Source organism: Grampus griseus, assembly GCF_964374135.1.
Source record: "Grampus griseus genome assembly, chromosome: 15".
NCBI lineage: Eukaryota > Metazoa > Chordata > Mammalia > Artiodactyla > Delphinidae > Grampus > Grampus griseus.
The window spans coordinates 15,454,090-15,471,607 of NC_139009.1; the positions used below are offsets into that span (position 1 = coordinate 15,454,090).

At 47.9% G+C, this 17,518-nt stretch overlaps 1 protein-coding gene across 1 annotated transcript in view; it reads right to left on the bottom strand.

The window, feature by feature from the left end:
• APOB (apolipoprotein B) overlaps window positions 1–15,095 on the bottom strand; it is a 39,376-nt gene extending 24,281 nt beyond the window's left edge. The window contains exons 1-16 of the mRNA XM_082672914.1: window positions 14,993–15,095; window positions 14,642–14,680; window positions 13,489–13,604; window positions 12,302–12,447; window positions 9,899–10,052; window positions 8,890–9,045; window positions 8,317–8,441; window positions 7,241–7,326; window positions 5,520–5,739; window positions 4,540–4,767; window positions 4,201–4,318; window positions 3,963–4,109; window positions 3,048–3,259; window positions 2,555–2,792; window positions 1,812–1,988; window positions 196–387 (exon numbers count right to left, since the gene is read on the bottom strand). Of these exons, the coding sequence (XP_082529040.1) occupies window positions 196–387; window positions 1,812–1,988; window positions 2,555–2,792; window positions 3,048–3,259; window positions 3,963–4,109; window positions 4,201–4,318; window positions 4,540–4,767; window positions 5,520–5,739; window positions 7,241–7,326; window positions 8,317–8,441; window positions 8,890–9,045; window positions 9,899–10,052; window positions 12,302–12,447; window positions 13,489–13,604; window positions 14,642–14,680; window positions 14,993–15,062 (2,424 nt within the window). The 5' untranslated portion in view covers window positions 15,063–15,095. The remainder of the gene's footprint in view (window positions 1–195; window positions 388–1,811; window positions 1,989–2,554; window positions 2,793–3,047; window positions 3,260–3,962; window positions 4,110–4,200; window positions 4,319–4,539; window positions 4,768–5,519; window positions 5,740–7,240; window positions 7,327–8,316; window positions 8,442–8,889; window positions 9,046–9,898; window positions 10,053–12,301; window positions 12,448–13,488; window positions 13,605–14,641; window positions 14,681–14,992) is intronic.
• Window positions 15,096–17,518: the final 2,423 nt, after the last annotated feature.

The following is a 17,518-nucleotide window of genomic DNA, read 5'->3' on the forward strand; positions in this document are numbered from 1 at the left end:
ACATCTAACATGATGAATAGCTTAATTTCCAAATGTTATCAATCCTTAGGATCCAAGAATCTTCTTCACTGAAATTCAAGACAAACCTGCCTCTCTGAAGGATGTACAAGCACTTTCTCTGGTTTGTGTGGCTGGGGTCTTAAGGGAGCCTGGGAGACCTAAAAGGAGCCCAGGCTAATCCCGTCACCCACTCACCATCTGAGGGACCCCCTGCAGGGTACGGGCACCGCTGAGCAGCAGCCTCCCCAGGAGCTGGAGGTCCTGGAGCTTGACAAAGCCAAGCTCTTCGCCCAAGATGTGGAGGTAGGCTCTGGCTTCTGGGAAGTCTTTGGATTTCAAATCTTTGATCAGCTTCTCAGCGTTGAGCATAATTCCGTTGACCATGTCCTGGGATTTTAACAACAAAACGTCTAGTGAGGTGTGAGTGTTGTCAAACAAACACCCATAGATTTAGATGTGGGACCTACCTGCTGCAGCCGGGATGGGCCTAAACACAAGTGCTCAAGGCGGGGGCACAGGGCAGACACTGAAATCAGGCTCCCACCTTTTATCAGAAGGTAGATACTAGCTCCTCCAGACTGAGACGAAGACGCTCAGGGACAACGGCGCTTCCACTCTGCTCTTAACTTGAATGATGTAGCCCTAGTAAGGGACGCTCTCCAGGACTCCAGGATCCCAACGGCTCCCCAAGATTAGAAGACCCTCTGTCTGCCAACCCCTCCCCTGCTTACTCCCTCTCTCCTTTGATGAGGCAAAAACACTAGGGGTTTCTTGGGAAAGCATAGCTGCTACATACATTGGCCAAAAGCTTGAAAAACACCTGGTCTAGGTAAGTTCTTATCTAGGTAAGTTCTTAGAGATAAGGATTCCATAGACTGATGCTTAGGCATTGAGGAAGAAAAGAGTGACTGATTGAAAGGCTCCAAACAGATCAAACACCCTCAGCCTCAAGCGGAGGTAAGTAAATTAGAAGACAGAGGTGGGACCATTTGCGAGCATGGAGGAGTAAATTATGGCCCTGCTTCTCAAACTGAAATGTGCACACCAGTTTCTTGGGGGTCTCGTTAGAGTGCAGGTTCTGATTCAGCAGAGCCCAGTGGGGCCTGAGAACCTGCATTTCTAACAAGCTCTCATGTGATGCCAATGATGACCACACTTTGGGTAGCAAAAAGCTAAAGCATAAGAAGCTCCAGATCATACAATCTATTTTCTACTCCTTAAGTGGAGGCTCATGCTAGCTTCTCATAAGCTAGTGCAGTGGTGTGGGTGAGAGCCAAAGAAGGTAGTTAGTAATAATGAAAACATGAAAATAAAGAGTATAATACTATCTGCTTCCTGAGTAATCAGTTTAAGAGTCAGGCACTTGGCTTCGCTTTTTACATGCTTCAGTTCATTTAGTCTTTAAATATCCTCGTGAAGGGTACGGATTATTATTAGCAATCTGGGGATGTGGAAACAGACATAACATCAGGCAGCTTGTCCAGGTATGCAGAGCTTGAAGAGAGTGAGGTTAGATTTCAAACCCATGCCCCAGAGTTCATACTATTATGAACTCTATGTTAGAGAGCCTCTAATGTTAGAGAGCCTCTAATTATGTTAGGCCTCTAATGAGTCTGGATGTGGGTAGACTGAATCTCCAGGAGGCCCACACCCACAGAGGATACTGGCTCTTATCCTCACTGGACTGGTTAATAATAGCCATAGTTGTCACTTCAGTTAGATAGTACCTTGGTGACTTCCAGGCTTAGACAAGAACGTTTTCGCATTGAAACCCAAAGCTTTCATTGAGAGGATACTTAACAGAAACATACCTGCTCACGTTTATCCTCTTTGTTGTAGCCAAAGTGATCCACCAAGACCTTGGAGACATGATCAGGAACTTGACCATCAACCCAGTACAAAGCCTTGTTGACACTGTCTGGGAAAAACCCTTGCTTGCCAAAAAGAGCTTCCAGTGTTGGCTCAAAGCCTTTTCCTTGCAGACCAATCTGAGAAAGAAAATCAGGCAAGAAAATGCCATCATGTTTCTCTGTTGTCTGTCAGCCTTCCATTCCCCTCTTTATGCCCAATTCATTAAACAAGTATTCGGTGACAACTACAGGGCAGGAGCTGAGCTTAGCACTCCACGTGAGTTGTCTTATTTAAATCTCAGCAGAATCTTGACAGGCAGAACTTATCGCTTGCCTGTTTTCTGGAAGAGGCAGCTAAGGTTCAGAGAGCATAAATAGTTACACCAAAGATTCAGAGTTGGGAGTGGACTTGGGGTTTGAACCAGAGCCGTCTGACTGTGCAGCCCATGCACTTCCTTGGATTTGGGGTCTAAGGGCTTCTCTGAGACATCTGCATTTCCATTCATATGAGGAGTCATGCTTCAGATGGCCCCTAGTGTGGGGGCAGGAAGGCAAGGGAAGAGGGAAAGAAGTGATGGTACCACTGCCTGATGATTCTAGTTCCTCTGTAGCTGGCTCACGGCTCCCTTGATTTGACTTTATGTTTATTATGTAGAACAGAATGGCCTAGAAAACATAAGACTCTGCTTCAATCTCACACATACCTCAAAGAGGTCAGCTGGAGCAAATCCAAAGGCTGAGAGGGTCATTTTCAGCATGCTTTCTTTAGGAAGGTAATTACTTGGATCAAATATAAGATTCCCTTCGATTCTGCCCGAGACTGGGTCAAGTGATGGAAGAGAAATAGATTTGGAAAGGTGATAGTTCCGGGAAAACTTTCTGAAGTCCATGACAGTCGGAAGTTGAGATGTTTTCAGAGCTTCTTCCACTAACTTTTTCAACCTAGATGAAGAGGAGGATATTGTGAGGCGACACACATCACGTTACTCTTCCACCCCCAAGTAAATATGGATTTCCAATCGCTACCAAGCTATTTGGGTTTCATTTGCCCCAAGAGCTTGGCTCAGATCTGCCACCCTTTCACCCAGATGTTTGTTCCAGAAGAAAGAACAATGTATGAAGGGCAGGCAGCGGCTAAATCAGAATTGAGGTTTGGAATTTCAGGCCCCTGTGGCAGATGGGGACGACTTCACTCACTCCTGGACATACAGCTCTTCTGAGTTTAAGATGTTGGCGATGTGGGAAGCCACAAAGTTCTTCACTTGCTCATTCTTTTCCCGTGTGAGGAGTTGGGTGATTTTGTTAATATCTGACTGGGAAGGGCCGCCCATCAGCATGAGATAGGCAGCCAGTCGCTTATCCCCCGGAGAGGTGTCATCGAGGAAAGTCTGAAGTAGGACTTCCCGGACCTGTAGCCAAAAGAGGAGACTGTTATCACTGTCAGAACACAGAACATGCCTGGCAAACGTGCCTGGTCTTATTATGCGCAAGTTGAATTTCTCTCTAAGAATCCTTCAAACGCTGGTACTGAACCTTCTTGCCTGTGTTCCCCCCAGAGCAACCAGCTGAAGGAAGTGTTCTCAGAAGTCACCTATCAGATGCATGTTGAATTCAACTGCATTAAAATACACAAGTTATGGCCAAGTTACAACTTGTCGGAGATCTGCCACTAACTGAAGATAAAGTTGTTTTAACATAGATTATCTCAATATGAGGATAAAGGCGGGAAGGGACAGTGAGAATTTGGTACTAATAAGTCAGGTTGTCTGCAAAGCTCTGGAGCCACTGCCACTTTCTGGGGCCAGTTTGACTATCCTAGTCTAGGGAAACTGGGGAAAAATCAGACATGTTTTCCCAAGATGGGAACGATGGTCAATCTGGTGGGAGGACAGCATATAGTGAACAGCTCACACTCCGCCTGCTGGAGTAGCAACAAGCTCAAATATTTCTCTCACGTCCACCTTACTGCTAGGCAGTCACCAGGTGTGTTGAAAGTTGCAATTAAAAAGCAGTAGAATAAAGTCACTAGAATGATGAGATTTAGAATCTCATTCCAAATCCTTGTCAGTCTGAATAAACTTTTCACTTTCAGTCCTCTTCTGTGGACTTTACCTCGTCTCTAAGCTCCATTTTCCGCAGGGCCTGGATGGCAGCCTTCTGAATCAGCAGTGATGGCTGTCTACTTTTGATGCATTTCAGGACTGAAGATTGGAGTTTTGGGGTTAGTTGCTCCATGGTTCTACCAATATTTCCAATGACCTGCATTGAAAAGAAACAAGAGGGAATCAGGGCACAGAAGAAGTGAGGGGTGTACAGGAAAACTGCATTTCATACAAAAAACTGAAAATACCCTCAGAATCAAGTAGATGTGATCTTCGTTCCCAGTGCAGTCATTGCGAATCTGTTCCGACAGGTAATCAGCAATTTCCAGCAGGTCCTGTGTCCCCGTAGGGTTTGTCTTATGATAGCTACAGAATAAGAGGTAGGATTCAGCGAGCATAGCCAGATTTATCTTAAAATATACACTTATATTTGCTGATTTCTTATTTCAAATCATTACTCTCAAAATGAGCAGTAGAAAAACAAAAGAGTAAGCATCATAATTTGAAAGTGGAGGGAGGGTACAAACTTAATACAGAGAAGCGGGGTCTTCCTTAGCTCCTACGAGGAGAACCAGTGTAGAACTCACTTGTTGATCACGTGACTCAGAGCATAAAATGTGGCCCGGCTCTGCTGCTCCTTTGCCATGTTAAAGATTGTTTGCAGCCTCTCGGCAGAGGGCTTTGGGATCAAGGCCACCAGGTAGGTCACAACATCTATCAGAAGGGGGTTGGCTTTCTCACTTTTCAGCCACTGGAGGATGTGAGTGTAACACTGGGGCTGTCCGCATTGAATCAAGGCTTGTAAAGTGATGGGGCTGAGAAGAAAAGGGCAGAGAGAGTTATAAACATCACCTTCTAGGCAGCTAAAATATCCTTGGCCCGTGGTGTTCCCTCTGTCAGGAATGCCCTTATTCCCCTTATTCACAATCCAAATCCAACCATCTTCCAAAATCTAACTCAGATCCCTAGAACCAGAAAGGCTTCCCTATAAGCATTATCCACCGGAGAAGCACCACGGAGCAAAGCCTGAAGAAGGACCCCCTGGATTCAACATCCAGAAAGGTCTGTCATCCTTTGGTCAGAACACAGAACATGCCAGGCAAACACTCATCCAGCCTTCAGTCCCTTCTCTGGTCTTCATGGCACTAACAGTGAGTGCATTGGAGTAAAGAGAAGGCACGGTATTATTTTGTTTGCCTGAGTTCTCTCTCCTCTAGCCTATAGGCTTCCAGAGAGCACAGACTTCTTTTTCTCTCAGACACTCCAGGGTACCCATTATAGAACTAGGAATTAGAAGATACACATCAAAATGTGGGAAATATTTTCCTCCTGTCTTAATACACAAATACGTATCTACCTTGGATGCAATGTGTGTATGTGTGTTTTGCCCATGGAACTCTAGACACCTTAGCCGATACTTCTCTATCCAGTAAACGTTAACTGACTGACTGATTAACTGGGTTGAAATTTCAGTGGTCCCTGAGATTCTCTGTTTGGCCGAGGTCTCAGCCAGCTACCACAGGTGTATAATCTATGAAAGATTGAGCTGCGACCATTCAAGAAATACCTGGACACCTCGATCAGCTTTGGCAAGAGGGATGTGACTGCCTCATTGCTGAGGGCTCGCAGCTCAGTCACCAGTTTATGGAAGAGGTTAGCTCTCTGGGCGTTCTGCTCGGAGACATCCAGTTTCTGCAGCTCCTGGAGGGTCTTCACGATGGCCTCGGCCTGCTTTGGAGGTGATGTGGACTTGGTGCTCTCAAAGGCAAGACCCACCGCCTCGGCACCTGGAAGGAGGAATGTGTCAGAGGGATTCTTGCTTACCTCTGCTGCTCACCCTCATCTTTGTACTGGAAACTGGAGATCAAGGAGGGGTCAGCAGAGGGGAAAAGAAAAGAAAACTATCCAGTACTCTACTTGATGCCCATTACGTATCTATCTGGCTCTGTGCTAGGGGTCTGACTTCAGTGTTTTCATTGACTCATCACACTCTCCCTGAGGGTATTAGTATTTCTCAATTTAAAGATAAGGGGGGACTTCCCTGGTGGCGCAGTGGTTAAGAATCCACCCGCCAGTGCAGGGGGCAGGGGTTCGAGCCCTGGTCCGGGAAGATCCCATGTGCCGCGGAGCAACTAAGCCCGTGCGCCACAACTACTGAAGCCCGCGCGCCTAGAGCCCGCGAGCCACAACTACTGAGCCTGCGTGCTGCAACCACTGAAGCCCGTGCGCCTACAGCCCGAGCTCCACAACAAGAGAAGCAGCCACCTCAGTGAGAAGCCCGTGCACCGCAACAAAGACCCAATGCAGCCAAAAATAAATAAATAGAATAAATAAACTTATAAAAAATAAAAAAATAAAGATAAGGGAACTAAGACCCAGAAGCGAGCCACTCACCTTGCCCAAGACCTTTCTGGGTGTGAGAGGCAGAGCTGGAACTGAATCCAGGCTTTTGTGACTCTGGTATTGGATAACCCTTCTGCCTAAAAGACCTGGTGAGGAGGCGCTGCTGCTGATGTGGCAACAGCTGAAGCTGACTCACTGCTGCTCGCCCACCCTTTCTTCCAGGGGGATCTAATGGCAGTTTGTGGGGGAGGGGAAGACGCTTTTGTGTCCCCTTCATCACCCTGCTCTCACCTGTGCCAGGGAGGCAGGTGAATCAGCACGGAAATACGGTACAGTGGAAGGAGTCCACTTAGGTTAGAGTAGACCTGGAGGCCTATTTTTCACCACCCCTAATAGTCTGTGACTGTGAACACATCACTAAGCCTCTCTCTGGGTCCCTCTCCCCTTTGATGGGTATAAAAGCACACGTTACTACCACCTGACATCACAGGTTGCTGAGAACAACGAGGTAAGACATACGACAGCTTCACGTACAAGACATGCAGGGCTGGGGTTGGACTAGAGGTCTCTATAGTTCCTGTCAGCTCTAAAGACTGATCCCTGACCCTGAGGGTCTCTCTCACTTGCCCCACCCTGTCCAGGCCCCAGGCCTTATCATGGGGTGTATGAGGTTGTCAGATCTACCAAAGGTTGACTTAGGAAACCAGTTTCCTACTTACAAAAACCCAGGTAGCTTTGGGGAACTCCCTTTCCTTTATCCCATTGCCACCTGACATTGTGAGGCGAATATGCTTTCTCAGTAGAACGGCCCACAGCCAGAACACTGGAGCCCATGACCTCATCACCAGCAGACATTTCATCGGGCCCAGCAAGGAGCTAAGCCATGGCTGGTACATCGTGGGCAGATTTCCCAGCCCTGGCAATCAGGTGCACATAAAGTCTTACCTTCATCAAAGAAGCGGCCGTTGATCTTAGGTGTGTCTTCAAGTTTCAAAGTCTGTGTAACCTGTGCCGTCATCCCATACTTATTCCTGGTAACAAAGGAGGCACGTCATGTCGTCAATGGCCGGCTCCCCAGACCATTCTGTTCTTTTCACGTTGAATGTTTCCCCCACCTCTGCTTCTACCCAAATTCTGCTCACCTTTCAACCCATAGTTATAGCCAACTGTCCTTCACAGGTGTAGAGAACAAACAGCTAGATACCAAGGGGGAAGGGGGGGTGGGATGAACTGGGGCATTGGGATTGACATATATACACTACTATGTATAAAATAGATAACTAATGAGAACCTACTGTATAGCACAGGGAACTCTACTCAGTGCCCTGTGGTGACCTAAATGGAAAGGAAATCCAAAAAAGAGGGGATATATGTATGTGCATAGCTGATTCACTTTGCTGTACGGCAGAAACTAACACAACATTGTAAAGCAACTATACTCCAGTTAAAAAAAAAAAAGCCAACTGTCCTTGATCCCCCTGGTGAACAGTACCACCTCCTTCTGGTCATGTTGGCTGTCCTTCCACCAGAAGGACATATGTACCTTACACCCTCCACCATTCTGGAGCGCCCAGAGGGAATGGACTAACATTGTGCTTTGAAATTCCTTTGCACCTCCCACAGCACAGTGCCAAGACTATAGCAGTTACTCAATATACATTAGTTGACTGATCAGTTTTCAGAATGGATTTGGATACACAAGTCTCTATGCCAATTACCAAATCTTCTGCAAAGCCTTTATAACCAGGGCAGGCTGTAATGATCCCCAGTTTTTCCTGACCTATAGCCCTTAAAGTCTGGATCTCAGCTATCTTTTGTTGGTTCCAAATTATTCTGCATGCTTAAGACTTTCCTACCAAATTGCCTGTTAGCTTGAGACAGGAGGACAGGGATGGGCTCTGCTTTGTACCTCTTCACAACCCCCTCCCAGGCACAGCCTAGCTTGCAAGAGGGCACCTGAGAAGCATTCAGCTCCTACTGGCTCCATAAGTAATGAATCAAGGCTGCAGAGGGTGACCTACTTATAGGAGAAAGGCAGGAACAGGTGTTGCTCCTTGCAGATGGCTTCTGACACGTGCTTCCTCTTAGGGTCCAGGGTGTAGTGGCAGGACTGGCTGCTGCCAATCAGCGTTGACAAGGGGCGGGTCTGTGAATGAGATCAGGGGAGAAGCATCTTCATCAGTCCCTGGGGCTTGAACCTGAGTCTCCTGCCATAGGTATTTACCTTCAGGGAAGAAGGTGGGGGAATGGGGGTTCTGTACCACTAGATAAATTCAGTTAGAGAAGAGAGCTTGGTACTTGACATTTTGACAAGGGGATGCAACAACTTGGCAGATCCAAGGCTGAGTCGAGCTACAGACTCTTCTTATTCTACCCCAGTGGACCTATGATCCTGCACGAAGTACATATGACCTGGTATCCTACACACGCCTGTCCATCCCACCAAACACAAACACTTCACAGCTGCTACTGCTCCTTATGTTTTCTTTGCCTAGAAGTTTTTCTTTGAGATCCCTTATAGCACTAACATTCCATCATTTTAATAATAACGAGGCTGCTGCCAGTGTGAATAGCAATGCTGGTGTGAAACTCACCAAGCCTTTGATCAAAGCAAGGGGGCTAACTGCCATGCTAATGGGCTGGAAGTGATCACAATTCTCCAGGTTCCTTTCAATGGATATTTCTGTTGCCACATTTCCCTTCCTTGTTTTAACGGTAACGTCACTGGAGCAGTTTCCATACACGGTGTCCTATGGGAGCAAAAGATACAATTGGTGTATTCAACACGGGGAAACATCTTTAGGTTCTTGGGGTGGGGCTGGGAAAGGAGCCAGGGAGAAAAGGCGGATGCAAAGTGGCTTTGGGAGAAAGCTTCATCCTCTTTGACAGAGCGTGGGCATTGCTGGTTCCAAGGGCGGCCAGAGCTGGAGTGAGAAAACCACTTACAGGTGATCCTGGTTCTGAGGCATCCCTGCCTGCCCTCCTAGGACCTAGCCAGTGCTGGTTTTATATTCTGTGCTCGCAGAGCATTTTCTCTGCTGTTCATTTATGGCTCGTATTCCAATCTGCCTTGTGTTATATGTGTCTTGGTTCTCATCCCAGGTCCTGAGAACTCCCTGAGGAGAGGCCTCTGCAGGATGCAGCCGTGAGTTCTCTGCGAGTAGCACAGGATGGAACTCAGAACATAGTAAGGGCTCAAAAGTGTTAGCGGGACTGAAGTAAATTGAATTCTCTCTCTGATCAAAACCTGAAATTCTTAAAAGAGGCTGGCAAGTAGATTCAATTATTTTCTGTGTTTAAAACACACAGAGGCTATACCTTGTGGAAACAGAACAAAATCAAACAAAGGAGTAGGGTGGTTGGGACTCCCCAGAAACTTCTATAAAATTAGACCCAACCTGCTCAGGCTGCGTGGGCTGAGCCCTCAGTGAGCCCAGAGGCTGGGGCAAGCCCTGGGCACTGTGCTTCACACCAATATCGGGCCTCCCATGTAACTAGCCATGCAGCTGAGTCAATGATCCACCTGATGTATAAGTGGGACCCGGCTCCAATATGTGAAGATGCGTTCAAAGGGCCACTGTTATCAGCTATCTAAATTCTCACCAGAAACAACACTTGTTTAGCCTCTTCTGTATCCGGGGGAAGCAGGAGGGCAGAGATGATGCCCCTCTTGATGTTCAGGATGTGTTTAGGCTCTTCTTTCTCTGGGTAAAGTAAAACTTGCTTCCCTTCAGGAACAGCCAGCCTGAGATCGTACCTGTTCCAGAGAGAGTGTGGTCACTCAGTGTCCTTTCTCCACCATGAACCTGATGGGCATAAGCTGGGTGGCTTAGTAGCCTCCTTTTTACTTATTTTCTTTTTACATTTTTTCTTCATACATATCAACATATATATATTTTTTCAAGAGCATACAAATATGTATATGCTTTTGGTATTCTTTCATTTCTTTTCCTTCTTTGATTGGCTCACTCATCCTCTCTCTCTTTTCTACCCACATCGGGTCTCTGCAGTCACACTCCCCCACAGAACAACCTACTGGGCATCCCCCATTTGTATCTCCACACTCAGACAATCCCGTATAGAAGCGTGGGAGTGAAAACACCTGCATAGAAAGAGTTTGTCGTTCCTTGTTTTATCCAAATGGGATGGTATTATGCATGCTTGTCTTTATCTTGCTTTTCTCATTTAATTATACTCCATGAAAATCCTTCTGAGTCATTTGGTAGCGCTCTAATAGATTCTTTTTAAAAAGCTGTATAACGTTCCATTCTGTGGTTATATATACTTTATTCATAGTCCCCTGTTTGATGGCATTCACTTTCTCTTCCTAGATTTTTTAGTTTTTTTTTTCCACACGAACAACACTGAAATAAACATTTTTATGCATCTATTGTCACACATTACTACTTTTCTTTTCATGGGCTAGAGTCCCAGCATTTGAAATTGCTGTGTCAAATGCTACAAGTATTTTTAATTATAGTAGATATTGACTAAGGCACTCATTCTCACCATCAGTGCACGAGGGTACACTTTTCCTCATAGGCTTGTTAGCAACAAGTGCTATAGCTGTTGTCAATTTCTGTAGTCTTAATGGGTATAAGGTGATAAGTATCTCATTGTTACATTAATTGCATTTCCCGACCACTGGCGATTGGAGCTTCTTTCCATACATTTGTTGGACATTCATTCACTCTTTTATATGATCTCAGGCCATGTCTAAAGCCTGGGTCAACTTTGATCTAAGGGACCTTTCTTTGGGGACTTCCTTAGGGGGTTTCACATGGCCTGGCAGCACCTGCTCTAGTTAAGTCAGAGTAAAGAAAAGAAGACCAGGCATGTTTCCCACAGCTGTCTATCCTCTCAGAAAATTGCAGACACTGATGCAGGCTCACAGGAAAGCCTTGAGGTGGCCAAAAGCAGGAGTCCTTTTTTGCAGGAGGGTAAGGACCACAAAGGAACTGTGACTCCCTTCTGTCGCTGCACCCCACTCCCTCAGATACATCTAAGTCTTGGATAAAATAAGATGTATTGGTAAGAGACAGAAGCATCAAGGCCCACTCTGGCTTCCGAGTCTGATGTTTAACAAACTGAAAGAAGGGCACGGAGGGGGGGGAGTTTCCGATGTTACCAAATCAACAAATCCATGACTGTCTGTATTTGCACACACTCAGGACACTACAAACTGTGATCTGGAGATGAGGCAGGGATGATCAAAAAATCTAACAGGGCTTCCCTGGTGGCGCAGTGGTTGAGAGTCCGCCTGCCGATGCAGGGGACATGGGTTCGTGCCCCGGTGCGCGAAGATCCCACATGCCGCGGAGCGGCTGGGCCCCTGAACCATGGCTGCTGAGCCTGCGCGTCTGGAGCCTGTGCTCCGCAACGGGAGAGGCTACAACCGCGTACCGCAAAAAAAAAAAAAAATCTAACAACCAATACAACGTGAACACTGATCAGTCAGAAATGATGCCAGTCATAAACAAGAGGAATGGCCTGGTCCGTGTGCACTGGCAAAATGCCAGCCCTGGAGGGAGATCAGCTCAGGCCTCAGCTCTCCCTGGACCCCTTGAAGCTGGTGTCCTCTGCTGAGCAGGCCCTGCACTGCCATGTTTGGCCACAGCAAGTCCTGCCGGGACCCTGTCTGAAGACTACGAGGCGTAGTCTTGTTTCATTCTTTAAACGTGAGTTCACTTGTTTAAACAAACCATCTCAGATTTACTGTCTCAAGGAGTTTTAAAACGTGAGATCTTTTAGAACCACATTTAAATGATAATTAGGGGAACTTCAGTAGGGGAGGGTAAATACTGCTTCCCTCTTTTGAATTGTTGTGAAAACTCAGCAATTCCCTGATCCATGGTGAACAGAGAATACCAATACTTACACTCACATACGTGCCCAACATAAACACACACACTCATGCCTCAGTGGACACACACCCACACGCTCATGTACGACACGTGCAGCGGTACTCAGAGCTCAGAAGTGTGAATGCACAGGCCCACGTCTTACTTGGACATGGCGGCAGTAAACTCCTCAGAGTTCTTGGCCTTCTTCAGCAAGGCCTTGCCCTCAGGGTTGAAGCCATACACCTCTTTCAGGGTGCAGAGGCTCGTCTTCAGGATGAAGTTGCAGAGTTGGGGGACCTCCAGCTCAACCTGACAACAGAGGGGAACAGCACATTAAGACTCCCCACCAAGAACACCAGATCACCCCTCAGCCCAGGGCTTTCTGGCCTTTTCCATGTCCTAGGGTACCATGCTTCTGAAGTTTTCCCCTATGCATGCAAAGGATGATATCTTTTTATTGGTTCTAAATGTACGCGCTTTAAAGATGTACAACTGGCTAGAAGAAAGGCAGCCTAGGAGTGAGGGTTTGGAAGAAAACCAGGAGGCAGGAGGAGGGCTATCATTGCTTTCAACAGCGAATGTTTCCTTAACATAAATAGAAAAACCAAAAATCCAAGACCACTGTACCTATCAGGGCCTATTCAGAGCTTTGCATGCAGCTGTAGTTTAAACAGATCCCTAGTTGTTATCCAGCACTGTTTAAAGAACTTTCTGCAGTGCTGGAAATGTTCTATATTCTCACTATCCAACATGGGGGCTGCTACGTATAGGTGCCTATTGGGCATGTGAAATGTGGCTAGTGTGACTAAGAATCTGAATTTTTACTTTCATTCAATTTAAATAGCCACACGTGGCTAATGGCTACCTTATCTGACAGCACAGACGCTGGGACCCTAGAAAGAAGAGGGTGGCCCAGCCTGACTTCTCTTTCCCACACGAACCCCAATAGTGGCCCTTAGATCTGTTCCACAGGAACATGGATAGGAGTACAGTCATTCTCAACAATAAGTAGTAGCAGATACTATTTGACTTAGATGATAAAAACCGCTCTCCAGAATGCTTTCCTGGGATGCTCACCTCCCTTGGCTCACCCGCTGGACATCTCTCAACATATTAAATCTTCTGGTCTGCAATCCTGATAATCTAGATCACATATTCTAATTACATCTTGGAAGCTAATGGGAAAATACACCTGGTGGGTAAAATTTTTTTTTCTGTGGCAGAAAACTTCTCAGCAAAGTGGCTGACTTTCAAACTGAGGGCCAGTCCAGCACTTGGAGATTACGACAGTCCTGGCACAAGCTGGTTTGCTCAGCCCCGGGCTCCAGGGCCCTCCATCTCCCCTCATACCTTGCAGTTGATCTTGGTGGAACTTCTTGAATCAGCAGTCCCGGGGACTCCACTGGAACTCTCAGCCTCATAGTTGTACACATATTTCCTGAGGTGCTTGAATCGCGTTGCATCTTCTGCAATGAGGAGAAGTCAGTCAGCTACACAGCAGGAATAACTCGCCCGAGGACAGTCAGTCCTGGGCAGGGAGGGGTAGTGGCAAAGATAATAAAAAATGGTAATTAAACTCAAATTATTTTTTATTAATTTTCCTTTATAGATTTAGCTTCTGCATTATGATTTTGCTGAGGCTAATATTTAAATTAGCTGGTAATCCTTGAATATATAATCTGAGACACAAGACAGGGAGTGTCAAGTAATGAGGCTCAGAAAGTCTATAGGAAAGACTTCCTGGAAAATTAAGAGTTGATAGCATAGAAGCAAATCTCTCTCATTGCCTTTTCAGCTTGAAAATACCATAATTCTGTGGCTCTTTTTTGATTCTACCAAACATCTGAGGCTAAGTTCACTAAGCGTTAAGAGTATCCGGCTGATTTAAGAAACCCCCAAGAAGGAATTTCCGGAGGTTTCCACAGGGCGTGAGAGGCATTTTCTGAACAATTTGAGAAAAAGAACATTTGGGTTCTGAGCCCAGATGCAGTGATGCCAGACGCCCACGAGATGGCAGTGCTGCTCCATCAGAGGGCAGCCTCCGGCTCTTGGGAGAACACAGGGTACCACTGCAAGGCCAGCTCCTTTGACCCCTAGGGGTCAGGTAAATACAAAGGGGTGGGCATCTGGATTTCTGCACAAAGGTTAAAGTCAGCATTTCCTCACCTTCCTGCGCTTCAAATTAATGATTAGCCCCTGACAAACAGGACAGATGTCTCTTTAAATTGTCTATGGACCAACAGTTGGCGGTCCCTTCCCCACCCTACTCCCAGGCTGAACTTTTAGGACCGATGGGAAGGGTGGGTAGAAGAGAGCGGAGACCCCTTGGAGGGGGTCAGAGGCTCAAGGAACTGGCTTCTTGGGCTCAGAGCAGGGTACGCCAATCACAGCATCACAGCACTTAAGTGGCCTGAGGTGCAGGGGGATGGGTGGGGGATGGGTGGGGGATGGGTGGGGGATGGGTTGGGTGGGCCCTTCCTTGCCCCTGCGGGAAATGCCTTACTTGGGCAGCTCGGGCTGACATTTTCCAGCACGGTGTCTCCTGTAAGAAAGGGAGAACGACAACTGTGGGTGTTCCCGTCCTTTCAGATGGGTCCTAGCGTCTGACGGGGACGACAACTGCAGAGGACTTTCAGTGTCTTGGAGGGAAGCAGGTTTTGAGGAACCCAATCCCCAGCCCCACCCATTACCTGAGTCTGGAGAAGCCACCCAGCTGGTCCTGTGCCCCTGCCCCCCGACCCTGTGGCCGTCCTCCCTCTGACCCAGGCCCAAGCTGCCCCAGCCCCCGCCCGTGCCCTGGCCTCCGCCCCCCACCCCCGGCCTGGCGCCCCAGCGGCCGGGGGGCCTCACTCACGGGCCCGGGCGCTGGCGGCAAGCAGCAGCAGCAGCAGCAGCGGCAGCAGCGCAGGCCTCGGGGGGCCCATGGCCGACCTGACCGGCGGCTCCCTCCCGTCCGCTGGCTGGTCCTGGCCTCCGCGCTGCTCGCTGGCTCCTTAGGGACCGGCGCCCACTGGCAGCAGCTCCGCACCCGCACCCGCCTTGGGAATGCGGGGCCGGCGCCCGGGCCCTATTTATATGACGCCGCCCGCGCAGGGCTGCAGCTGAAAGAGCGCTGGGCAAATTGCAAAAGGTCCAAAGGGCAGCGTCCCGGGCCTGTTTGCTTTTCCGCCCCAGGCCCTGCTCTGAGCCCCGAGGAGGGGGCTCAGCCTGGACTCAGCCAGGGCCACTGGGGCCTTGCCTCTCGCCTCTCCTGTCCCCGGGGTCTCAGGGCCCCGGGCCAGTGGGCTCAGCACCCGAAGCGCCTGCCCTGAGCTAGGGGTGCCTCGGGGAGATGCAAGCACAGGAGCCAATCTCGCCCCTGCTCCCTGAGCTTTGTAACCACTGGGGAGCCAGTCCTTCACAGCGTCTTGGTGGAGACATTTTCCTACCCCTTCCTCCCCCTTTAGTGGACTCTGAGTTTGCATGGGGGCCTGTAACCCAGGTCAGTACCCGTGGCTCTGGGTCACATGCCCTGGATTCAGCCCATCTGGAGGGAGCAAACAGCAAGGGGAAGGAGGGAGGTCTGGTGAGGGACTGACCCCCACTCGACCTGAGGGACCACGTCTCAGTCAAAGCAGAAATCCAGCAGCCTAAATCTTCTAGAAACCCCAGTAAGGTGGGGCCTTTGGAAAAGACCAGCCTCCCCCGTCTTCCCCCCAGCAGCCCAATTTCTTCTTCAGAAATTGAGGAGAGGAGGCTTTTCGCTACATGAACAGCTTCTGGGTTTCCTCACGGATGGGGGAGGCCAGCGAGGAGAAGTAGAGTAGTGGGTGGATGCATAATGTTCCTCCTAAACATCCCGGAAACGTCTCCATGAATCCTCCCCTCCTTTTCTAGGTACTGTCCATTCCCCACAGGAAACTTGTGCCAAGGCACAGTATAGATATTTCAGCAACACTGACTTACTGACCCAGAAGCGATGATAAAGGGTGAACAATGGGATGGTGCTGTGATGGGATGGACAAATGTCTGGGACTGGCCATGTCCACAAGGCACCTCCAATCCGGTTGGGGAGACAAAGTGTGTAGACGGGAAACTGCTGGTGAGCAGTGAAGGCAGGCTGAAAGCAATGCTGAACTGTGTGGGGTATAACTGCTGGAGGAGAGCAAAGGGAGGCGTGGGAGACGGGGGTCCTGGAGCAATGAAGAGGGGCTGTGGACTGACGGGGACATGAAGCACCGGAGGCAGAAGTCAGTATTTGTTGTTACGATTTGTTATTTATGAGATGTATCCAGGTGTAACAAACTAACTGTGAAGTCATTTAAATCTTCTGGTGCCAAACATGATGGTCAGAAGGGTCAGTTCTGAGACAGTAACAGTGTATAAACCCCCCATTACCTTAGCCGAGACTTGCAGGAGGATGTTTGTCTTGTTACTGGCACTTGGGTTGCCACACTTCTCCTCAATTCATGTATTTTCCTTAGCCAGGAGCTCCCTGTGGGCAGCTAAACTCCCTTCAGTGATGAGCTGCTTTGCATCCAGGGTATATTAATATTGTTAAAAGTGGATATTACAGAGGTTTCAACCCAAGGCTGCTCACACCCACACCACTGAATTCAGAAAGGTCTGGAAGAAGTAACTGCCCCCGAACCCCATTTCTCTGAACACTTTATTTGAACTATTTTCCGTGGATTGTCCTTCCACAGGAGGAGCTGCTGTTAGTAGATCAGGAAACGGTCATGCTCCCATGCACGTGGGTAAAAATATTTAGGTATAAAGAAACTGAAATGAGATGGTTAACTTCAATTTATAAGCACAAGGCCAGGATTTCTCTGTTGGATGACAAATGAAGCCACTGTCCTATAGTCTGTCAGCAGAGAACATTACATAAGACTTGGGGATGTAATGAACAGCATGATGAACATAGTTCATAGCACTATTTTGTGTATTTGCAAGTTGCTAAGAGAGTAGATCGTAGAAGTCTTTATCACAAGAAAAGAAAAAATTGTGCGGGGGCATGTATAGTGTCAGATGTTGGCATTGTGATCATTTCAAAACATACACAAATACTGAATTATGATGATGTAAAAAAGTAGAGGACATCATTTTTATGATTTGGGAATCAGAAAATGAATCTGCTAACTTGGATGCAGGGAAAACTTGTGGGTTGCTTAGATGCCCCTGAACTGACTGTCACCATCTCTAAATGGAGACTTGGAAGCATCGGGCTCAGCTTCTCTTTCTTCCCCTGATTTCCTCTGAAAGGTCACCCTAGTGCTGGGTAGCAGCCAGCAGTACTCATCCTCTGACAAGGTCAGGTACAGAAGCACCACAGAGGAAGTGTTGGATCGTTGAGTTGACTTGGGTACACTTAGAGAAATACTGTAAGGATTACTGCGTA